The sequence below is a fragment of the Leptonychotes weddellii genome, chromosome 6, assembly GCF_054177405.1.
Source record: "Leptonychotes weddellii isolate Sample4059 chromosome 6, ASM5417740v2, whole genome shotgun sequence".
In the NCBI taxonomy this organism is placed as follows: domain Eukaryota; kingdom Metazoa; phylum Chordata; class Mammalia; order Carnivora; family Phocidae; genus Leptonychotes; species Leptonychotes weddellii.
This window is the reverse complement of record NC_138374.1, coordinates 48,814,209-48,838,608: the sequence shown is the minus strand read 5'-3', so window position 1 is coordinate 48,838,608 and position 24,400 is coordinate 48,814,209. Positions and strand designations below refer to the sequence as shown.

At 56.3% G+C, this 24,400-nt stretch overlaps 1 protein-coding gene across 3 annotated transcripts; it reads right to left on the bottom strand.

Moving 5' to 3' along the window:
* Window positions 1–6,727: 6,727 nt before the first annotated feature.
* DNAJB12 (DnaJ heat shock protein family (Hsp40) member B12) lies at window positions 6,728–24,090 on the bottom strand. Of its 3 annotated transcripts, none has more exons than XM_081822962.1 (9): window positions 23,863–24,090; window positions 15,984–16,155; window positions 15,083–15,228; window positions 13,515–13,700; window positions 13,321–13,400; window positions 12,157–12,266; window positions 10,420–10,592; window positions 9,805–9,902; window positions 6,728–8,612 (listed from the first exon to the last, which is right to left on the bottom strand). In XM_081822962.1, exons 1-9 carry the CDS (start codon window positions 23,993–23,995, stop codon window positions 8,583–8,585), a joined length of 1,128 nt encoding a protein of 375 aa, XP_081679088.1. In that variant the 5' UTR covers window positions 23,996–24,090; the 3' UTR covers window positions 6,728–8,582. The 3 variants fall into 3 exon arrangements, with proteins under 3 accessions (XP_081679088.1, XP_081679089.1, XP_081679090.1); XM_081822963.1 differs by having other exon boundaries at window positions 9,751–9,902; window positions 23,863–24,089; XM_081822964.1 differs by having other exon boundaries at window positions 9,757–9,902; window positions 23,863–24,089.
* Between the last annotated feature and the right edge of the window lie 310 nt (window positions 24,091–24,400).

Sequence of the window (24,400 nt, the reverse complement as noted above, 5' to 3'; positions counted from 1 at the left end):
CTGCTATTTATCTCACAGGGCCTAGGGCAGGACTAGGCCTCCAACAGGTCGTAGACAGGGCCTAGGGCAGACCCTAGGCCTCTGACCCTACTGTGGGCCTATGGTAGTCCCCAGCTCAGTCTGAGGGGGCTAGACAGATTGAAGGGACTGACTGTGGTCCTCTCCATTAGCCTTAGCAGAGACTAGAGTTCCAGAAAGAAGACACTGTTCAGTGGGGAGAAGTGGGAGGAGTGATGACCTTGCTTTTGTGTATGCTGAGTAGGGGGACCAGTTTGTCTGGCTTGCCCATGTCTGAGGAATCTCTTGGAGCCTGGGACTTTCAGTGCTAACCAGGAGAATCCTGAGCTGCCTGGTCACCCTGATGCTGAGTTGTAGGCCATATATCTCAGGGAAGGGGCAGGTGTGAGGAGCCTAATGGGATTTGCTGGCCCAGTCCCACCTAGTCAGTGTGGGAGGACCAAGTTCCTGGCTTGTGCTCTCTCTGCAGCTGGGGGATGGTTCTGTTTACCTCCACAGGAGAAGGGCTAGGCCAAGAGCTCTGGGCCTGCTGAGAGACCAGAGAAGCACTTTGGTTGTCCTTGCTAAAGCGAGTGAGGGGAAGCGTGGGCCAGTCAGCACGGGGCTGGGGGCAGGGGCAAGCAGAGCTGCTCTGTGAGGAGGAGGGCAAGTCGCTAGCACGGACAGGGGCCGGGGAGAGATACCAGAGGAGTAGGCAGTGATGACCAGAGCACAGTGTTTGCGTCAGGGAGGCGCGGTGCCAGGCCTGCTTACTGCCGGTCCCTCAGTGTCCCCACCCGTAAAGGGGCAGGGGGTACCTGCCTGCCTGCCTCCAATACCTGCAGTGAGGAATCTGAGGTGATTCTGGGGTGCTGGGCAGCAAACTGGAGAGCAGGGGCTGGGGTCATTGTTAGCCGGAGGGGCCTCGCCAGGGCTGACAACTCGCAAAGCTCTCCGTTGCTCAGGGAGGTGAGGGCGGAGGATGACTCTGCCCTCCTGTCAGCCCAGATCAGTCTCTGGGCTGCCTGCCTTGGGAGAACATGGCTCCTGGCCCTCGAGGCCTCACCTCGTCAGGTGAGCTGAGACCGAAGCCCAGGCCTTGATGGGGACATCCCCCTCCACACACACTTGGCAGTTGTCCTCTTCCTCCTCAGGGTGAAGGCTCTTTGTCCCTGGACCAGGGGTGAGTGGCCCAGGCAGCAGCCCTGGCGCAACTGAGCTGAACGAACTTAAGCAAGCCACTTCTCTTTTCTGGGCCTCGGTTTCCTTTTTGGTGAAATGGTGGGGTTAGATTAGTTCTCTGGTTTTTAAATATTTACTTCAGCAGTGGAGCCTCCTCTCCAATCAAAGTTCCAACTGCACTCAATGAAAGAGATTAACTGTGGGTGATTGAAACACAGGCGGGGCTGGAACACCATGCCCCCCTCCCCCACTGCCCCCCTAGTGGCCCAAGGGCTTGAGGGGGCACAGTTTGAGAACCCCTCTTCAGGGTGCCTGCCATCTCTAACACTCTTTTATTTGTGGCTCAAGGCAAGGAGGTCTCCCCGGGCTGCCCAGTAATTAAATCACAAGCCCAGTCCTTTCTGGCACCTTCTATCAAGTGTAGAAATCCTCATGTTCTCTAACTCCTGGTTCCTGCTGACACTGAGGTTTGTCTCAGCCCTTGTTACCAAGTTCAGTGGGGCCAGAGGCCCCTTGTCCCTTCTTAGGGAAGTTACAGGAACAGAACATTATATGCCACAGATAAGCTTTTGGCGGCCGTTCTGGGCTCCTGAAGGATGTCCACATACCTCCTCCAGCCTGCAGGACAAGTCTGAAATTCCCATTTGACAGATGAGGGAAAGGCCTTAGGGATCTTATGAGAGGGGCTCAAGATTCCATCGCTTGGAGGTGCAGAGCCGGGCGCCGGGCCAGGAGCCCTGGTCCTCTCCCCAGGCCTTCCCTAGCTAATGCCTGGGATGCCGGCATCTGCAGGTACCAACGACAGAAAAAGGAGGTAGGAACCTATCAGGGAGCCAGGAAAGAGGGAACACTTCCTCAAACCGTGGATCAGCCATTTTTCCCAGCGAACCTCCCCACCCCCCACCCCGGCCCACTGACTTCCCTGCTTCAGAGAGGGGCAGGGAGGGCAGCAGGAGGGAGAGGCCGGGTCTCACAAGCTGAGAGTGCACAAACAGATATGGGACAGTGCCAGCCGCCAGGCAGCTGACGTGGGTCGCCCAGGAGCCCTCTGTGCAGCACCCTGGAGGGACGTGCAGTCTTCTCTGGCTGTCCTGACAACAGGCGGGGGGTGGGGGGGCAGCCAGAGGCCCCTCTGCCCCCCACCCCATGTGTCCCTCCAACCAACTGGGCTGGAAACACGAGCCCAGGCAACAGTTCCCTGAATGGGGTGACAGCCTCGGGCAGCCGGCTTCGGTGCTAATGATATAAACAGACATGGGTCATGCCACTCCATCCCATGGCCCGAGTCCAGTCCTGCCACGAGCACCCTAGGCTGCCCGTGAGCTGGGCTCAAGTTCCGGGGTCCTGGGGTGAAGCTGGGTCCAGGGGGGACCCCAGCCCCTGGGTTGGCCTGTTTGTACAAGGCCCACCCCAGGGAGCCCAGCAGCCCTGACCCCACAGATAACAGAGGCTGACATTAAGGACGAAACTGGCGAGGTCCGTGGGAGGATGATAATAATCAGACCGCATATTTTTAAACGATACAAGTGAAAAGCACTTCTTTATGTGTAATTTCAAAATTATAACAAAAATTTTTAAGTGATACAAGTGAAACATGATACAAATATCCTTTACAGCTGAGGCTTGAAATCTGATCTCTAGATTTTGTGTCCAGTGGCTTCAGTGCTGAGAAGGGCCGGGAGGGAGACTGAGGCCCGTAGCCATCTGGACAGAAGCCACTTGCCTATGTGCCGCTTGCAGCCTGGGGCTCACAGCCTGAGCGGCACCGAAACAGTTTCTGCCCACGTAGCCATGGGCTGGCGGTCAGCAGGTAGCAGAGTGGTGACCCTGAGGCCCGTGGCCGGGGCAGTACTGGGGCAGCCGAGGGCCGGAAGTGGGCCTGAGCCCCGGAATGGCTGGTGCCACTGGAGAGAGCATCCTCTACGGCCCAGGGGCTGGGGGCTGCTTCAGACAGGCCCAGGGGTCCCTGCAGGGATGAGCCCTGTTTGTGATTTGCCCACCAGCCCCTCACTGAGGGAGAGCAGACATGGGGCATTTTCAGCAGGACTCTGCTTCCCCCAGGAAGTGAATAAAAGGCCCTCCTCAGGGAGTGCCTGGGTGGCCCAGTCGGTTAAGCGTCTGACTCTTGGTTTGGGCTCAGGTTATGATCTCAGGGTCCTGGGATTGAGCCCCACATTGGGCTCCACACTCGGCTCGGAGTCCGCTTGAGATTCTCTCTCCCCCTCTCTCTGCCCCTCCTGCTTGTGCCCTCTCTCTCACTCTCTAAAATGGATAAATAAATCTTTAAAAAAAAAAAAAAAGGCCCTACTCAGTGCTTATCGCCCAAGCCTGGTCATCTTCCAGCACCGGCCAGCAGCATGCAGGTGGCGCACCTCACTTGAGCCCTCTCGGGTCTTGGAGAAGTGTCCCTAGTTCTGTACGCGGCTTTATGGCTGCAAAGCTCCCTACAGGGGTGACCGTGAGCAGCGCTGGCTGGGTGGAGAAAGCAGCGGAAGGATAGCCCCAAGTGGCCATCAGAAAGGCGTGTGGACGCTGAGAGGCCCCTTTCTTCCTTCAGCTGTGTTCATGGAGGCCCCACTGTGCCCAGGGCTGTAGCACTGAAGAAGACGGACAGGCCCCAGACAGGCCCTTGCCTCTCCAGGGTGCAAAGCCTTCATCCAAGAGCTGCACAAACACCTCGGGACTTACAGCGTGAGAGGGCAGGGCTAGGCCAAGGCTGTGGGAACATGGCAGGCCTCCCAGAGGAGGTGGGGTGCAGGAGCAATGGGGAGGTTGCTGGCAGAAGGAACTGGGGCAGCATGTCAGGGGAGGGTGGTTGGAGGAGGCTCCAGCGAGCAGCCGGGTCAGAGTGTGAGGGCCATGGGCATGAAGCAGGAACCCGAAAAAGGCCTCACTCCCTCCATCTGGCCTCCATTTTCCCATCTGTAAGAAGAGGCCACCGGCATCCTCCTGTGCTGCTCAGGCAACTGTCTCCTGGGCTCCCTGTGTCCATCAGAAAAATGGCAAGAATCCAGTTAAGGGAGTGGGGTTACTGACCAGAGTCCCTGAAGGCCCTGAGCCTGACCTCTTGCCCTTCCCAGCACCAATTCCCCTGGGGGAACTGTACTGTCTGTCCCCAAGGGCAAGCCCAGCCAGAGTTGGATGGGCATCCCTGCCCTCCCTGCACCAAACCACAGCGGGGGAAGCAGGGGTTAGGATGGACACGGTGTGGCAGTCAGGACCCCACTCTCCTCCCAAGCCAAGCCCCAACTCTTGGGCACTAGGGGGGCTGCTTGGTCATGGGGGGTCCTAGAGAGTAGGGTGCCTTTCTCACACCCTTTGTTGTGTCTGGGTCCTGGACCTTTATTTCCTACCCAAACAGCTGTGGGGCGATACAAGCTACAGGAGGCCTAGGCCTTGTTCCCAGGGAAACAGCCCCCCATGAGAGGCTGGGGGACGGGGTGACAGTGCGCACACCTCAGGCCTCCAGCTTTGCTCCCGCCACCTGCCTCCCTGGCGGCCAGCCTTTTAGGCTTTGCTTGTGCCCATCAACCTCCCCGAGGGCAGCGCCCAGCACCCTCGAATGTGGTCACTTCCATGCCTCCCCAGCTCCAGGACTTTGCTCACGACTGTCCCCTCTAGCCGGATACCCACTCTGCCCCCAGCCCTGCTGGACTCCCCCATCCTTCACAGGCGCCAGTTCCTTTACCCAGACCCCCCTGCCGGAGCTGCTCACACCTGCCACACTCCCAGCTTTGTTTCCATCACGGGCCCCCGCCCTCTGGGCTCTGTCGAACGGCGGCTTCTCCCCCTGCCCGGTTGCCACCTCTGTGGGTTCAGGGCCTGCAATGGGCCTTGAGCCACTGCTATTAATCTTTGTCAACTGAGGACACGTAACAGCACTTAGAGCTTCCTGTGTCCCCGACGCCTTTAAGTGCCGTATATGTGACGCTTTTACTCCCCACAGTAACCCAATGAGGTAGGTGGTTTTATGACTCTCGTTTTGAAGATGAGGAAACTGCGGCAGGGGGAGGATAAGTGACCTGCCCAGGGCCACCCAGCCAGGAAATGGATCCAGCCCAGGCAGCCGGGCTGCAGGGTCCACATTGATACCCAACAACTAACTGATCTATGTTGTCTCCTAGGGGTGATGTCAACTCCGGGAAGCTGCTGGCCCAGCAGGGTGGATACATTTGTAATTGCGGGAGAGGGTGCACCTGCCCCTCAGATGAAGTCCTGTTTTCCCTAGTGTGGCTTTCTCCCTTTTCTGCCCTTCTGGACAGGCCTCCCACCACTCACCTTGACACGAGTAGGGTTAATCTTGAGCACAGTGAATCCAAGTTTAGCAAATGTTTGCAGAATGATTGCTTTGCTACACAGACCCCGAGGCCATGCAAATTTCACGGGGACCCTTGGGCATCACCTTCCCTTCCCCCCAAGCTTCGGTTTCCTGTTGTGGGAAATGCGCTGACTCGCCCAAATCACAAGGTGTGACATCTGGGAAGGATTCTGAGTGCTCCCGAACCGACACTGTGTCAACAGTCTGTTTACCTGAGTCTTGGCCCTGCGGCCTGGGTGCCTGCCCTAGGCAGTCGGGTGACTTTGCCCGGGAGGCCGGGGCCAGGAAGACTTGCCGGTGGGCCAGGCTGTGTGCTCCTTGCCCCGTGGGGGCGGCTGGGGACGAGAAAATAAGCTGGCAGATCCCGGGAGCTTGGATGAACTAGTGGCTCGTTTTTTTGCCACCTGACAGTGGGTGGGGACACTTGTCAAAGACTTTTTTGCAGCCAACAGTGGGACAGAGTCTGTCCCGCCCCTTCTGGCCCTGCTGAGGGTAGGGGGATGGGAGGAGTGAATGGGGGCGGCTGGCGACGCCTCTGCCAACTGCAGCCAACAAGTGGTAGCTCGCGGAGCGGGCAGGGCTGGCGGGGGTGACCCCGGGCAGGGACAGCCAATGAGCTCCCCAGCTGCGGTGGTACCACCGGGCAGCCTGGCTGTCTTTGGCTGGAGCGGCAGCGGGAGGGGCCTTGGGCCACCAGTCAGGGCCGCGGGGCCCTGTCTCTGGGAGGCCCCGGCAGATCTGTGGCTCCATTCACAGAAAGCTCTCCTCGGGCTGCCACATTTTTAACTTTTCCGACCTTCTAGAGGAGGAGGGCGGGCTGTGGGGTGGTGTGGGAGGTGTGTCTGGGGAAGACTGTGCAGCCAGAGATGGAAAGAAACTCGAACCTTCCCCCTGCTCTGGATCTGGAGTGGGCTCTAGCTCCCAGCTGGGGAGGAGGGAAGATGCTGAATGTTTTGCTCGAGGCAGGGATGGAGAGAAGGAGCAGGAGCGGGGGAAAGCAGAGGTTCCGAGGGACCCCAGGAGCCCGGCCTGAGCCCCGTACCCTGTGCCTGGAGTCAGCCTTGGAAGAACACTTGTGACCGAAGTGGCTGTCAGCTGGGGCAGGGGTGAGGGCGACACTGGGGCCGGTCACCCAAGGCTGCCGGTGGCGTGGGCTGGGCTGTGTCAGTAGGAACAGGTGTTTGCACCCCACCGCAGCCCCCCTGCTCAATGCAGACCCGCCGAGGCCAATCACATAATAAACATATATTTATAGATGTACAATTGTAGAATTCTAATTCAAGAAATACAGCTTCTCAGGGGATCCTTTAGGATCTATGCTCTTATTGCACATGGGTCAGCCCACCTGGGGACGTCTACCAAGACCAGATGGTAGGGTGGTGGCGGCGGAGCCCTGGGGCCACCACCGGCGGGTGCTCTTGCCCACGTCCAGTTCTTATCGTCTCTCTGGGCCGGGCTGGCTGCCGTGTCACAGGGTAGGATCTCCTCCAAAAATCAGACCTGACACTTCTTTACCAAGCTTCCTTTCCCAGCAAGAATCTGAATTCGGTGGGGCGGGACTTAAAAAAAAAAAAAGAGCCAAGAGAAACTCTGGGAGGATGGTTATCACCTCCTGGCTGGCATCCTGGGGAAGTAAGGCTTTGGAAGGTGGCAGGCTCCAGGACACACCCACTGCCAGAGGAAAATTTGGGAAAAACGGGGCCTAATTCCAGAAGGCCCAGTATAAACTGTGGGAATAAATAATACCCCCCTCCCTTCCCCCGGCAGCAACTGCCGTTGTGAGAAAAATCCTCACTTCAAGGCGAGTAGAAAACCCTTCTGGTTCGGGTGCAGCCTTTGTCCAAAGTGCAACAGAAGGCCCGGTGGCAGCACATTCGTGGATGGTGGAGACAGAGGTGCCCACAGGCCCAGACTTTCTTCAGGAGCCGGCTGCTGCCCCCAGGGTCTTGGGCACCACCTGGCTGACTCTTGGAGGAAGAACCGTCTGGAGTCCTTGGTGCCTGACTTGGGAAAGACCAGCGGCCACAGCGCGGAGCCGTGCCCTGGGGCATCTATAAGGCAAAAACCACTTTGGGACTGGGGGGGGCGGCCAGGCAGAACTTGGTCCCCCTCTCTGACCCTGCTCTCTGCGGCAAGGGGGGCAGAGGGCTCCTGGGCCCCAGGCCTAAGAGCCCACCTGAGCTGACCAAAGCTTGTGGTGGGTGGTCTCACACCCATAGGCGGCCTGGGGGGGCCTCCACCATGACTGGATCCTGACAGGGTACCTGGCTCCAGGGGCACTTTCTCCTCTGAAAGCCTGCTCCCCTCCAGCTTCACCGTAACCCTGGCAACCTCTGAGTTCTCTACAGACTTACACTATCATGATTACTGCTGCCATCAAAAGGAGGCTGGGGATGAGGGGAACGTGAAAACCTGCGACCCGACTGCCCTTCAGGCTGTCAGCTATGGCCAATGTTTAGCCTCTGAAGGACCAAGTTACCTTCCCCACACAGGCCTCGTTTCCTAAAACTGGGAAGAGATCAGCTAAACAACTTAACCAAATCCCTGCATAGTTTAAAAAGTAGACTATATATATATATATATATATATATATCTTTATATATGCTATTTACATATAAATAGATATATATATATATATATATATATATATATATACACACACACTTATACTTGCTCTATAAATTCCATTCTATGGAGAGTTCTCGCTCCTCCTCCTCCTATCCTTGGCCAACGCCTCTGACTGGCTTCCACGGAGGTGACCAGTGGCGGTTCCCAGGAGGGGGAGGAAGGCAGTTGGGCGCCCCCTCCCCCAGCCCTTTCCACAGCCGTTTGCTCCAAGTTTTACATTCTACTTTCGTTGCCATGGTTTCCGTATCCTAGGAGAGAGCCGAAGTGGAGCCTCTGCCAGCCCCGGGAGGAAGGGAAGCAGCCCCGCGGCAGGTTTTCCTGTCCTAAGAGCTTTCAGCATTTACTGGGTGAGAGAGAGGGCAGCTGTGCGGCGTTCGGCCTCCAATTCCATTTTAATTTTTTTTTCTTTTTATGTCTTTCCTTAAATATACAGTCCATCACCTTGGCTCAGTGCATGTCACCAAAAATTCTCCAGGGATTTCATGGTCTGGGGAGGAGAGTGGGAACAGTTAGCTCGGCAGTCCCGGGGCCTGGAGCCGCTAGCTCAGCCTACACAAACAAGCCGACCTCCCGGCTGCCGTCCTGCCCATCTTGGCCCCAACCGGTCTCCCTCCTGCGCTCCGTCACTCCCCCGGAGGCGCTAGCAGATGGCCGCCAAGCACAGCGTCTGGGGCCGGACCCTTGCCGAGGGGGACACAGGCAGAGGACGGACGGGCAGGTACCGACACAGAGAAGCACCTTCGCCGGCTCTGCTACGCTCCTCTGGGCTCCAGTCTGTCCCCTCCGGCAAGTGCTGGGAGCTGAGCCCACTACCCACATGCAGGGGCAGAGGCGGCGGGAGGCTGCAACCAGTGACTTGCATTTTTTCCGCAGCCCTTCTGTACTAAAGGCTCTGCGTTCGACCCTCAACTCCTGCCCTCCGTTCTCCCCCCCAGACCACAGGCGAGCTGCCCCGGCAGGCCAACTGCCTCCAGGCTGCGGGTGTGCTAGCACTTGAGAGCGCGCCTGGGATTCCACCAGAGGGCGAGGGCTCAGGGTACACAGGCCTCTCCTGCTCCCAGCCTGTTGGCTCCCTCCCCGACCCACTGTGGGGCTGCCTATCCACCCTGTTCCATTTCCTCCTGCCTGGAAGGCCAGAGCAAGAGCACCGGGATCTTGGCCCACCCATTCTCATGGGTTTCTTCCTGATGTCAGGTGGGGAGTGTGTGTGTGGGGGGCGGGGGTGGGAGGCTTTCTTGGGACCAGAAGTACTTGGTGGCCGAAACAGCAGGGCACAGATAGTAGTCTGTTGTACTTGGGAAGGGCCATGGTGACTTGGGGGCTGGATGCGACCAGGGAAACACATACGGCCCTTAGCAGTGGCCTTCAATTCCCCCTTCTGCCTGGCTCTTGGGCTCCCCACGTTCCCGGGGCCAGGGAGCTGGGCGCGGGGTAGACAGGAGCATGAGAGTCCTGAGCATACCCTAGAGCTGCCCCAGCTCTGCAGGCTGGAGGTCAGGCTGGGGACAAGGAGCCTGTGCCCTAATGAACAGGCTGTTCCCCTCTCGCCCTCCCGCCCTCCTCTGCCTCATGACCAGGACCAGAGCTGCCAAGAGTTGCAGGGCAGAGGAGGCCCTGGCTCATACTTGGACCTCGGTGGCGTGGCTGGCCCAGGACTATCCATGCAGGGAGGCCTGCACCTCTGACAGTCGGTTACAGCTCGGGGTGCCCATCCTCTGTGCTTTGTGGTACATATCTGTGTCACCGAAGTAGCGGGCCCGGTACAGCAAGCCTTCCTCTGCAAAGCAACGGGGCAGAGTTAGGGTGCACCTGGGATCTCCCAAAGGCTACTAGAGCACCTGCCCAGCCTGTGGGGGCGGGAGAAAGGCTGTCACAGGCCCCGGAGCTGGGGCAGAGCTGGCCTCCCTTCAGGAAAGACCCTGGAGAGCAAAGACTATGGTCCCAATTGTGAGAAGGAAAGAAGCGGTCATCCTGGTTCGACCGCGCTGGGGTCCCACAGACTGAGCTGGATGCCTGATCACTCGGTGGCCAGGACACGTGCTCCGGTCTCTCTCGACATCCTTACCTCTGGCAGCCAAACTCAGGCTGATGGCCATGATTTACAGGAACCTGGAGGAAATCTCTAGGTAGGCCCTGGCTCCCTGCCCTACGGAACCAGGGCTGGGGTCCCGCTCTTGACCGGGAGGTGGCTGGTACAAGGCTGTGCCTGGTGCTGGGTCCTCAAATCCCTGGTGGGCAGGGTTCTCTCTTCCCTACTCTCAAGCTCTGGCCCTGCGACACACAAACACACTCACTCTGCTGCTTCTCCTTCCAGCAGTTGTTCCGGAGGTTGGCGATGTAATCGTCTTCCACGTTCCGTTCAACTGTTTTGAGACTGGAGCCTGTGTACTCCTTAGAGAAGGTGTCTGCCACGTAGTAGACGACATTCAGGTGGTCAGTGACTCGCCTGTGGACATGGCCCACCGACCTGGCCGGAAATACATCAGGCACAAAGTGGGCACCGGCGCCCAGGCCCGGGGCAGCTCTAGAGGACAACAGGGTCCCCCAACAGGAGGGCTTGCTTCCTTCCTAACCAGAGCGGGGACTCGCACAACATGCAAAATGAGGGTCTGAAGGAACGGCATGGTGTCCCTCCCATGCAAGGGGTCCAGACTATGGCCAGCCCTGCTTACCACACTGCTGATCTGGGGCCTGTAGGGAGAAGCCCCTTTTTGAGAGGCCCTAGTTGGCGCAGGAGGGGAGGCTGGGCTCAGCCTCTGATTAGGGGTGTGAGTCGGGCTCCTTGTGCCTCCCATCTCGGCATTCCTCCCCTAAGCTGATTGCTGCCCAGGGCCTGCCTGCCTACCTGGGAACTCCCAGTCTGGAGTTCAGAGGCTTAGGAACAACATGACAGAAGGACTCCAAGGAGCTGTGGCCTTCCAGCTCTCGGTCCTAGAGACCGAGAGGGCTCTGCAGGGTGTGGGAAGAGCCTCGACACACAAACAGAAGACAGTGCTGGGGGGAGGACAGCCCCTACCTTCCCCCTGTTGCCGCTGCAGCTGCAGAACCAAGGGCTGACTGGCAACAGGCCTCAGAGAGCCTGCGCCGCCTGGAAGGGCCCAGCAGCCCGACTCTGCCCCCTGCTGGCCGAGAGGAAGGCCGCCAGGCTCCCAGGCAGGGCCAGGCTGCTTTGGGAGCACAGAGCTCCCACAAATAGAAGCTGAGCACCCACTCTGTAACTATGCATCAGTTATGGTGCCAGGGGCTGGAAATAAACGAGGGGAGCTGATACCTTAAAAGGCCAAATAACTTGCCCTAGTTCACTACTGGCAGCTGAGACCATATATTCATTCAACAAATACTGTTGAACGTTTCTGACAAGTCCGGCATTTTTTAACAAACATTTTGCTTATTTCTTTTAAGGTAATCTCTATACCCAACATAAGGCGTGAACTCAAGATCCCGAGATCAAGAGTTGCACGCTCCACCGAATGAGCCAGCCGGGCGCCCTGAGCCTGGCATTTTATGTGTATTACTCATTTATTTTTCACAAGCAGATAGATGTTGTTATTCCCACTGTATAGATGAGGAAACCAAAGCTCAGACCCTTGTCCAGGGTCACACAGCTGCTTAGTTAATGGAGTAGCTGGGATTCAAAGCCACTTTGCTCTGTTTGATTCTAGAGCCCCTATTCTTTTCCATGGCCCCAAGGCCCCCAACCAGAACTTAAGAGCAGAGGTTCTTATCTCAAGGTCAGCAGATAAGGGGGGGGGGGCATGAAGCCTGTGAAAGCACGTGCAAAACTATGTGCATGTGCAGTGTTCGAGGGAAAAGATCTTCAGTTTTCACTCCATTTTCTTAGGGGACTGTGATCCTAAAAGATCAAGAACCTAAGCTCAACAGGGAAAGTGTGTTTTCTGGATTCTAAGCCAGATTTCTGCACTGTGATCAAGGACCCGCAGGACGGGAAGGAAGGCCCCTGATGGGGGCTGAGAATCCCAAGTCCCTGTCCGCCCACCACCCCAGCCCCATCCCTAGTTGCAAGTACTCACGGCCTTGGGCTCAGGCTGTACGGGGGGCTGGAGACCATGAGCTGGCTGAGAGCCGACACGAGGATCAGGATGAGGATGGGCATCAGTTGAACAAATACCCCCAGCCCGCCCTGGAGGGAAGAGCCAGTGGTCACCCAAGCTGGACGTGGGGAGCGCGGCGTCAGCCGCAGTCACCACCAGCTTCCCGGCGGCAGGAGGCACGGCTGCCATACAAACAGGCCGTGACACTGCTCTCTCGTCCCCCCCCCACAGGCCCCCCGAAACACAGAAGCTCCTCCACCTGCCAGTTCCCCTAGATGAAAATAAAACGGCAACTGGTGTGACGCACAGGAAGAGGGTACCTGCAAGTGTTTGCTTGTCAGAGAGTACCAAAAACACGAGCAAAGGCGGCTGCCTGCAGGAGACTGGCAGGCAGGGCACGAGGGAGGTTTTCACTATATACCAATTCCCAAACCGCCAGTTACAAAATTGTAAGTAAAAACACATTTGTTCGCCGTGTGATAATTTGTGATTTTAAAAACTCTTCTGTATGTTTAATACACACAGACATACAGTTTAAAAAAATGAATAAATAAAAACATGAGGCCACACTGACCGAACAGAGGGGACCCCCTCCGCCTGCCATAATTTTCAAAGCTCTGGAATCGTCCACGGTATCTTAATGTTGGTCAGCTAGCTGTTCCTTAACCTGTAGCATTCAAAATGCTTTTGAAGCACTGTCTGGTTATAGTTTTTGTATACATTTTTTAAGAGTGCTGGAAAGAAGCAAGAGTCAACAACCTTTGTCATCCTTCACAATTCTCTTGTGAAGTTTCACTTCCCATTGCTTGGAAAATGCCACTGTGGCCTTATGAACAAATGGATTGCACAAAGGCCATTCACACTCAGCCCTGTCTGGAGGTGGAGAAGTTTCCTCATGACATTCCCTAACAGAGGCTATCAAAGCCCCACTCCTCCTGGGCAGCACTGTGGAGTGTGGCTCCCTCTGGTGTCGCTCGCCGAATGGCAAGGGGAGGGGGGCCCAAGATGGCTCCTCAGCTGAGAATGCTGGGGGCACTGCCCTCCCAGAACGGACAACTGGGGATGTCACTCCCCCTTCAGGCCCTGCACCCTGGGTGGGGCCTGGCGCCCTCCCCTGCTCTCCCCGGTGCCTTCCTCACTCACGTCACCCTGGTTCTCCCTGCGGTCCTGCCTTTGCTGGTAGGTATAGCGCATGCGGCCGTTGCTGTAGACGTGGACATTACCTGGAGGTCAGAGTGACTGAGTCAGGGGACGGGACTGCTGGGAAGGGGGGGCCAGCATCCAGTCTTCCACCCCCCCCCCCCCAGGGAGGCCTGCGGGGAGGGCGGGGTACTTACTAGACGGGAAGCCACCACCAAAGAACATGTTGAAGAGGTCCTCGGGGGAGATGTCCGCCTCAAAGCCACGGTGGAAGTCCCCATGCCCATGGCCGTGCCGGGCTGCCTGGCTCTTGTCATCACCGAACTGGTCATACTGCTTCCTCTTCTCTGGGTTACTAAGTACCGCATATGCTGTGCCAATGGCTAGAAAGGAGGTGTAAGTCAGGCTCGAAGACATGGGGCGAGGTGTAAGTCAGGCTCGAAGACATGGGGCGTGTGCAGGGGGAGGCTGCCACGGTGGCAGCCAAGAGCTCCCTTCCTTTAGGTACTCAAGTGGTGCTTTAGGAAGTGGGAGTCCCTGGGGCCAGCAGAAGTTTGGCTGTTGGGCACGTGTAGGGAGGGGGGCAGGCAGGAATAATTCTAAGTGGATCTAGGCAGTCTGGGCAGGCTTTTCTATGCCCCAGGCCCTTTACGGGCCTTATCTTATTTATTCCTACAGCAACTGCCGGGAAGGGCCGAATCACCAGGTGTAGTCAAAAAACTTCTCCACTGCTGGTAGTGGGGCTTGGCGAGCCCTCTCCTCCCGGGGGTCCAGGTCCCAGTGTCTGTTCCCCGGCCAGGCCCCAAGGCCCCCCCATTAGGGCTCCCTAGGCAGGAAACCTGTGCCTCAAAGGACCCAGCTCCAGGTCCTCCTCAGTCTCTTGCTCCTTCTCCAGAGGTTCACTCTCTCAAAGGAGCGGGTCAAAGCTGCATCTGCAACCTGTAAACCTTGAGAATAAGGAGAATCCTCTCCACTCGCCATTGCCACGAAGGCATTCGTAATTCCTGCCATTCCTGCCGTCCAGCCTAGGTCTGGCCTCTTCGCGTCTGTCGTGCAGGCTGCAGGCAGGAGTCCGGGCTGGAGTAACAGTAACCACGGCTACCTTGCCTACCCACTCCTGTTCACCTTCTCGCCCTGGGGCTGGCTGACGGGGATGATGCCTTCAGACTACCCCCACCCAAGCAGGACCAACCCTAAGCAGCCTGGAATGGAGTACCGAGGCTGGGCCCGGGAAACAGCACAGCAGGTCTCAGGGGTCTGCTCTGCCATCTGCTCCGCCGAAGGCTCCCTTCTTGGCGGTGGTCACCGCCTCATGTGAGTGTGTGTGTGTAGTGCAGGGCTGGCGGTGGCTGCTGGAGACCAGGAGGCCACCAGGCCACGGACCTGAGGCTACTCTGCCCCTCAGCACAGGGAACCTGTTGCCAAGATCCCAAGATGGGGATGTGCATATGGGTGAACCAGGAGGCCTCCTTCTGCCCCTCAATCGCTACACCACCGTGAAGCCACTGGTCCTCTCTTGCCTCAGCTCCCCTCCTGTCATTCCTGGGGAACGTGGAGGAAGGAGAGGCAGGGTTGGTGCCATCGGAGCTCTGACAGACTCTCTAGGCTACAGGTGGCTACTGGGACCTTCTTTCCAAGAAGCAGCTCCTGAGCCCAGGGGGCTTGGGTCCAAGGCCACTTCCCGGAAAAGTTGTCTTGGCCTCTTATTCCTTCTCAAGGGCAGGAGATAAAAACACCAAACAGCAGGGAACCAAGGCTCGCTTACCTTTGAAAGCTTCAGTGGCACCAGGTGCGTGGTTCTTGTCTGGGTGGAACTTGAGGGCCAGCTTGCGGTAGGCCTTCTTCAGGTCCTCATCGGAGGCCCCTCTGCTCACCCCCAGGATCTCATAGTAATCTTTACACTGCTTGACCCTGGGGGAAGGGGTAGAGCGGGCCCAGGGCCGCGAGGTGAGGGCGGCGAGGAACAAGCAGTGTGGGCACACAGCTCTGAGCAGGCTCAGGGGGACCAGCAGGGCGTGGCTGACAGCAACTCCAGTCAACTGTCAGACCTCGGGGGCAAGGGAGCCTCAGTAAGCTCCACCTGGGATGGGGAGTCGGGTAGGGCCCAGGGGAAAACACCCAGAAGATATCTGGGATTTCTGAGGGGGCAGCTGCTATGTTTCAGGCCAGGAACCATCTCCCTTTGCTAACAGCACCCTCACCGGAGGCCACCTCAGGACTGTCAGTGTCTGTGCAGGGCCTGCCCAAGCCCTGGAGGGACAACCGTCTCCTGTCTCCATTCTGTGCCACACAGGCTCTGGTCTGAAAGGGTCTTTGTTGGGGGCGGGGGGGAAGCTGGAAGGGGAGCCCGAGCCCCATCTTGATAAACAGAGCCGTGTAAAGAGCCGAGGCTCGTTGGCCGGCCGGCAGGAGAGGAAGCCAGCCGCGGGGGAGTCAGCACTTCCAGCCCCCGCCGTGGGTTGTCGTGGCGGGAGGGGACAGCAGAGCCCTGATTCCCACAGTGTATTCCGGGGCCTGGTGAGCCGGCCCAGCTGGAGCTCGTCCATCCTCGGGACCCTCCCAGGGCCCACCCAGACCACAGGCAGATGTGAGGTGGAGGACAGGCTGCAGGAAGCCTGCTCTAGATCTGGAAACTTCCCAGCAGCACCAGGCTCCAGCCCCTCTACCTTCTCACTGCTGCTACTTGCTCTGTAGTGTAGCCTTTGGTGCTCTCTCCTCCTCCAGCTTCTCCGTTGGCCGAGGGGGCGTCGGCCCCACCTGCTTTCCTGTGGGTCGTGTCTGTGGGTTGGGGAGGGTCACCGGCAGACTGTGGTTTCTGGTTGAGGGACTCGATCAGGGCTGTGCGAGGCAAGCAAAGCATTCAGGGCTCCCGCTCCAGCAAGGCCACGTGCCATAGCGGAGGGGCTGCCTGGTCCTGGGAGAGGCCAGGACCCCACCCGCACCCCGCATCCCACCTGCTGCCTTTCCCAGCAAAGCCCCTAGCTCCCTCCCTGACTTGGGCCTGGGCTAGGGCTGGGAGGGGGCGGTGGGCGCTAGTGGGACAGTTGCCTGCAGGGTCCACAGATCCCAGGAGTTGTCAGGGTACGGGTTATTTTAAACCTTTTTTTTTTTTTTTAAAGATTTTATTTATTTATTTGACAGAGAGATAGAGAGCACAAGTACACAGAGAGGCAGGCAGAGGGAGAGGGAGAAGCAGGCTCCCCGCGGAGCAGGGAGCCCGATGCGGGGCTCGATCCCAGGACCGTGGGATCATGACCTGAGCCGAAGGCAGCCGATTCACTGACTGAGCCACCCAGGCGCCCCTAAAGATTTTCTTTTTAAGTAATCTCTACACCCAACGTGGGGCTCAAACTCACAACCCCATGATCAAGAGTTGCACGCTCTACGGACTGAGCCAGCCAGGCACTCCTGGGTATAGGTTAACTTAAAACTCTGCATAAAAACATACCATAAACCCTTCAGGTTTTAAAAATCCCAAAGCAGTGTGCTTATTTATTTTTAAAAAGATTTATTTATTTGAGAAAGAGAGCATGAGAGAGAGCACATGAGGCAGGGGGAGGGGTAGAGAGAGAGGGAGGGAGAAGCAGGCTCCCCGCTGAGCAGGGAGCCCGACGTGGGGCTCGATCCCAGGACCCTGGGATCATGACGTGAGCTGAAGGCAGACGCTTAACCAACTGAGCCACCGAGGTGCCCCCCAAAGTACTGTGTTTAACAGACTCTGTTGAGATGGGCAAAGTCTCAAAGGGGACCCCACTTAGCAGGACCATCTGTTTCAGCCGGGATTGGTGGGAAAGGCCTCCTGGAGGCTTTTACTTAGCTGTGAAGGGGAATGGAGGCAATGAATTTGCCCCAGAGGGCCAGACATGGTAGGAGACCCAGGATAAAGACAGCCTCTGCTACTTGCTAGTCTTCACACGTTTCAAGTGGCTGGCCATGTCAAACATCTGACTTCAGCGTTCAGAGTCTAAGTAGGACATCAGCTGTCACCCTCAGACAGGGTCCCAGTGACTCAAACCCAACTCGGTGGGTCCTGCTACTCAATCAGGAAGAGCCCAAATCTCTGGCCAAAGTTCCCTGTGCCCATTTAGTCCAGGCATGCAACCAGTTCTGGAACCCCCGGTCATGCCTGGGGTACAGTGCCCTGGGAAGCCAGCCACCTGGACTACTGCAGGGACCCAGGACACTGTGCTGAGGAAGGACAGCAGTGCCCCCGGCTGGTCCCCAGTTTCTTTCAAACATGCCAGGAGCCTGCTGGGCTCAACGCACCGTGCTGGGTGTCACGACACCCTCTAAAGCAACATACCTGCGCCTCACACGAGGGGCCAGGGGCAGGGCTTGCTGGGAGCAGAACCCTGGGACTTGAGTGGGCCACTGTGCCCTGAGCCGCTGCTGTCTGAGGTGGCCTCCCTCAGAAAGGAGCTGTCGGTCAAGCCCGCCTTGCACGGAAGAGGTGGAGCACTCCCGCAGCCAAGCCCAGGAGTGCGTGCCGAGCGCTCACCGCGTGCTAGGGAGGCCCGGACCCGGAGTTCTGCGTGTACTAGTTCACTTAATCTGAACAATGGCCTTCGAGGTCGGTCTCGCCACCACCATCCCCATTATAAAAAAGAGCCGTGTGTGTGATCCAGTGGCCCATGGCTGCATAAGCTGGGAGGCAGCACCTAATGCCTGGATGCCCAGCTCCCAGAACCTTGTTCTGAACTATGCTAGCCCAGGCTGCCTGAGTCTGGCATCGGGCACGGGGGAACCCCTTCCAGCACAGTCATTCCAAATAGAGAAGAGAAGTTAAATTCAGAAAGACCTGGGTTCAAATCTCAGCTCAGTCACGTCCTAGCACTATGGCCCTGGCTGATAAAAAATCTACAATCTGCCTGAACCTCAGTTTCCTAAGGGATCCATGGCTAATAGGGTGTATGAGGATGAAATGAGATAACGTGTAAGCACCTGGCACAGAAACTGACAAGAATGAAAGTTCAAGATGAGTAGCTGCTGATATTATGACACAGGCTGATGAACTGGTTGGCCGGGGAGGGGACCTGAGCAGGTGGGGCCAGGGAGCTCCAGGGCTTAGGAAGGTAAAGTGTCAGCACTCAGCAGGCTTTGGACCCAGCCGGAACCATGAGATTTCAGACTGTCCCAGATGCTAGGTCCATGCTAGGCAAACGAAGAGAACAAAAGATGAAGAGATGCTGATGAAGATGGGACAGAGGGAGGGGCCGGTTTGCTGGGTTTGGAGGGCATTTCAAGAACTTGTTTATTTCAGTTTCTCTGGAAGCCTCAGTGGTCCAGGCTGAGCTAACAAACCCTAAGGACAACACGACCAACCATTCAACTGCTACAGATACCCAGGAGCATCAGCCAGGAGGTGGGATGGACCCGCTCTAGTATTTCTCAGGGAAGATGTGGAAACTTTTCAGGGTAGTTAATGGAGTCGGCCACTCGAATTTCCTTACATTGCAGAAAGGGAGCCCAAAGGGGAATGGATGTGCTCTGGGCCACACAGAGGCTCCTGCTTGAGTTGGCAAATCAAGATTTCTGGCTGCTGCCAAGTAGGTCTCCCTCCTGGCCTGGACACCGCCTCCACCAGACCTGTGGGATGTGACTGCCTCGCACATGTCGCAAATGAGTATGACACAGAACGGCCTAACGTGACGATTCTGGAGTCCGACGAGGTTGGGTTCAGACCCTGCCTCTGCCCTCGCAGTAAAGCTGGCAGACATCTAGAGAGACAGGAACCTGGTGGAAGAAACGAGAGCTGCAGTGGGAGAGGTGAGAGCACTTGTATGGCCCAAGCCGCCAGCGGTGGGCCCTCCTCAAAGCCAGACTGGAGGGCGAGGCCGGCTGGGGTCGGGGCTGGCTCTGCCGCTTGCTAGCAAGGTCCTCTTGGACAAGTCAATTCAGCTTCTTCATGTAAAACTGTATCTCCCTCGAGGGAGCTGAAAGAGTAGATGAGCAAATGCATATAAAGGACTCAGCACAACACTCCGCAAATATTAAGTGTTCTCTGTTACTGTTCGTTTTATTTCCAGGCTCTCTCTGTGTACCTGTAGTGCTCAGAGCGAGTCGGGAAAGGGAGGCCAGCGTGGGGCAGCAGCCCGGGAGCAGGCCCGGACAGTGCGGCTCCTTTGCTGATGAGCCACGTTAGCGAATCCGCCGGGGAAGGCGTGATCTCTGCCCTCACAGGGCTGCTCGGAGGCGTGAATAAGATCTGGGGAACGGAAGGGCTGAGTGCACAGTAGGGCTCAGGAAGGCTGACTGACCTGCATGGACAGCCCCACCCTGGACCTCGCCAGTACCTCACCATCTCTCGCTCTGACGCTCTGAAAGCAAAATCCCTCCCCCGCTGGCCTTTCCAGTGTGGCCTTCCTGACTTCCCCAGGACCCTCAAGCAGCCTGAGCTGCAAGATCATCCAGGATAAACCTCGCTGTGTGTGCTGGGGAAACTGAGGATGTTCTCGTCGGCTCACCTACTTTCCACCATTGTTGCAAGCCTCAGGCAGAGGCCATGCCAGGGGGCTGCCAGTTGCTGGACAGAAACTCCCAGAAGGGGACTGACCAGCCCCACTAGCCCTGCCCTAGGACTTCCCAGCTTAGGGCCCTGCTACTACTCCACAGTACAAGTGTCCAGCCATTGGCCCCACGTCCTGCAGCATAGCCTTTTCACTGCGAGGACCCTCAACCCTTCAACGTTGCTCTGAGTTTCCTCTCACCAACCTTTCCCTCTGTCTGTCCTTGCACTTCTCCTAGACCAATCTTCTACCCATGCTCTTGATCCTTCTTGATTTGCCCTTTTCCCGTGAGGCCTGATCGTGTTGCTCACCACCTCCCCGACACTCCACTCCATGGCCACCTGGCTGCTCTCTTTCCTGGGATCGCCTCTTCCTGTTGTTGCTCCGTCTCACTCTGTTGCTTCCCCAGTCTCTGCCCGTTTGCTAAGGGCAGATGTGGCCTGTGGTGGTGCCTGCAGCAACCTCCTCTGTGCGTTCGACACTCTCCCACAGTGACCCGAGCCAGGCCTGACTCCAGGGAGCACCTTCAAACTGACAAGACCAGACTTGCAGCTGGAACATGGGGCTCTCTCCTGAGCTCCACGCTGACAGCTCCTTTGGAACAGCCACTGGCACCTTGCACTCTGCCCATCTCTTCCCACCCGCCAGCCTCAAACTTGCTTTCTCCCCGGGGACACAGGCTTGGATTCTGTGTCCCTGTTTCTCCTCAGCATACCTCTCTCACACAAGGCGTGGTGCTGCCTCTCCAATGACCTTATCCTCATCTGGGGAATGCCTTATCTCAGGCGCTCAGAGCTCCTGACCTACTCACTGCAGTGAATGGTCTCCCAATTGGTTTCTGACTCTCTCTCTCTTCCCTCTCATTAATGCTTCATGCTGTTCTCTTTTAAGAAGAGTACCGTTATCTTATTCCTGCTATCAGAATTTTCAATGGTCTTTTCACCAACTACAGAATAAAGTGAATATCCTGGTCTGGCAGGAAAGGATTTCCACAATCTGGCCCCATCCTACTTTCCGGCCTTAATCCTCCCTATACTCAAATTACCACCTCCACAGCTGCCAAATCTTGCTACACCCAATCCTCTCCCCCAAACCTCACACCTTCCAGCCTCCATGTCTTCCCCAGGATGTCCTTCTCCAAGTCTGTTCCCTTCCTCCAAAGTGCAATTCAAATGCTGCCTCTGTCTTCCTCCCTGAAGCTTTCCCTCACTGTGTTCTACCATTATTTTTAAGTCTCACTAGACTGCTGGGAGTTCAGAGTTCAGTGCTCCATCCCCAGCACTCCACTCCAGCTCACCAGACTATGAACCCACGGAGGGAAGGGACTGGATCTTTCATGTCTATCCTTCAGTTCTTGGTATCTAACAGTGTGCTGAATTTTTTCTTTAACCACAGTATTATTTTTTCTGTAATTTTGTCTCCTTCGCTAGATTATAAGCTGCTTGAGGTGAAGGATCATGTCTTACAGATCCTGCCATATATGCACTTAGCACCAAGCAGAGAACTTTGCAAATAAAACAAACAAAAAAAGTCTTAGCATTGAACGAGCACCTGGAATGAGCTCAAACCTCAAACAGCAAGTGTAAACAACTACCCAATATTTTTTTAACCAAGACTTCTTCATCCCAGGCCTACATTAACCCCAGGTCCTTGTCAGCTCAGTACAGGGCTGCAGATGGTTTAAGGTGAAGTTTACAGACAGGCATGAGGCATACAGTCTCTCCACAATAGCGGGAATATGACAATCATGCAGGTGACTATTCTGCCTGAGCAAATTCCATTTCTTGAGCCCCGGGAAGGACACCAGTCCAAGCCCCTGAAATGGCCCAGGAGGCTGCTGACAGGAAGACCCCAAAGGCCATGTTGTTACCATCCTTTCTTGGCTGCCTGCTCTTGAGTCCCCAAAAGCATTAGAATCAAACAGGATTCTGAGACTGGCAGGCCCCCATCCCACCATGCTCCTCTCTTACACAGTGTGATTTATTTCTCTAGGGAAACTCCTTGAGCAGGTTACCTCAGGAGTCCTGGCAAATACAGACTGAAACCCTTTCCAAGAGAAGGCAAAGAGGCCAAAGATCAACCTGTAGTCAGGAGGAAAATTGGACCGTTCCAGGTGGCCTCTTCTGCTGGTGGTCACCCTTCTCAATTCCAAATGTGGGCAAAGAAGGTTAGGAGGCTGACTGCTCTTTCATTTCCTTCCTCTATTAAACATTTATAGAGTCACAGAACTTTCCAATTTCTAGCTGTGTAATCTTGGGCAAGTCCCTTGCCTCTGAGATATTTCCTCATTGATAGAACAAAGATAGGGCAGGCTCAAGTGAGAAAATGCATTTGAAAGAGCCTTCTTTCTTCCTTTTTTTTTTTTAAAGATTTATTTTATTATTATTATTTTTAAGTCATCTCTACATCCAGCTTGGGGCTTGAACTTACAATTCAGAGATCAAGAGTTGTGTGCTCTGCGGACTGGTCCAGCCAGGCACCCCTGGAAGGAGCGTTCTAAACGGAGAAGCCCTATGGTATTACTGTTACATTATCTGCACCAACCCTCTAATTTTCCAGCTAAGAAAACCCAAGCTCAGAAAGATTGCATGGTGTAGCAGTCAGGATAAGAACTCAGGTCTTCTGACTGGGAGTACCTGTTACACACCAGATGGTTTACTGCATCATAACTGATGGCATGATCCCTGTATCTTTAATGGTCTCTCTCTCTTTTTAAAGATTTTATTTATTTATTTATTTATTTATTTATTTATTTATATTTTAAAGATTTTATTTATTTATTTGAGAGAGAGAGAATGAGAGACAGAGAGCACGAGAGGGAAGAAGGCAGAGGGAGAAGCAGACCCCCTGCTGAGTAGGGAGCCCGATGTGGGACCCGATCCCGGGACTCCAGGATCATGACCTGAGCCGAAGGCAGTCGCCCAACCAACCGAGCCACCCAGGCGCCCAAGATTTTATTTATTTATTTGAGAGACTGAGAGAGAGAGCACGAGCAGGGGAGGGGGAGTAGAGGGAGTGGGGGAAGCAGACTCCCCGCTGAGCAAGGAGTCTCATGCAGGGCTCAACTGCAAGACCCTGAGATCATGACTTGAGCCAAAGGCAGACGCATAACCGACTGAGCCACCCTGGTGCCCCTCTGGACTACCTCTTTCTCCCTTCCAGCTTGTATTAAGAAAAACTTCTCTTAAGTCTTAGCTTAAAGAAAAAGACGGTTCCTGGATAGAGTGAAATGCTGAGTGGTTGAGACAACCTCGCTAATCCCTCCCTGGCTTGGAAGCCCCAGCCCCGGAACACTTAGCAGCCTTGTGCTGTCCGCCGTCCATACGGGGGTCACTGAGGGACTCTTGTGGGCAAGGGTGGGAGAGGTGCCTGCGGCCAGCGTCTCCGACAAGCCCCGAATCTCACAGGCGGGTGAAGAGCCTCCAGGAGGAAGTGAGGGGCCCGCCCTCAAGGCAGCGGGTGCAAGGCGGTGGTGTGGAGCTGGGGGGAAAGGCAGGCTCTACTTTCGGACCGAGGGTGTTCCCTGGCCCTCGTCCGGAGACGTGCTAGGGAGTGAAGATATGAAGACATCCTTCCAGGCCGTGCGAAGGTCAGAAGTCCTCTTTCCCTCCCCAAAACCCATTCTCTCCGTCACAGGAGTTAATATTTATTTTCCTAAACTATAATAGTTCCCAGGCCCGCAACCGGCCCTGGGCCACCGAATGGCCCCTTGGGAAAAGTAGTTCGATTTCGCTTCCAGGTAAGTTCCCTTCCCCTCACCCGCCAGCGCCTCTCATCGTCGGTAACTCCAAATCTCAGAGGGTTCCACAAGCACCCAAAAAGTTGAAGTCGCGGCCGCCCCTGTCATCAGGTGTCCAGCGTCCCGGAGAGGCGTGAGAGCGAAAGACTACACCTCCCAGCGGCCACCGCGCGTCTCAGTGCGCAGGCGTAGCCGCGCCTCGCTACCCCTCCCCCTCCTCCAACTGCTCCCCTCGGTCCGTTCCCGTATTCCCCCATCAGTTCTAATGTCCCCTCTGTCTCTCCGGCACTTCACACTCACCGCGAACTCGCGGCGTCGGATACAGCCGCTGCGCCTTCTCCAGAAAGCGGAGCGCCCGGTCAGGCTGGTTGCTCTGGATGGCCTTGAGGGCGATGCTAATACAGCGCTCGGCTTCATCCTTGTTGGATTCCATGGCGGAACCAGAGCGCGGAACCAGGGAGGGGGAGGCCGGGCGAGAGGAGGGCTGCGCCAGCTGCCGGCACGTCGCGGGGCAGGCGGGCGCAGGATGATGACACAAACCCATCGCCCCTCCTTTTCCGAGATGTGAGCGAGGGCGGAAGTGCTACCGTATGTCTTCTAAGAGGGGGACAGCCAGGAGAGGTATTAACTTGGGTGCATGCCCAACATTCCTGGATCCTAGAGGGTCAATTCGGAGGTCTTAAAGTTGAATATGCTTGCACGTTCTTGGTAGTAACCCTGTGAGTTTGAGACGAAGGTCACTTATTTATTCGTTCCAGAGATATTGGCGAGGCTGGGTGTACAGTGGTGAACAAAACAAAGCCCCGGCCCTCATAGAACTTACATTCTAGTGTGTGTA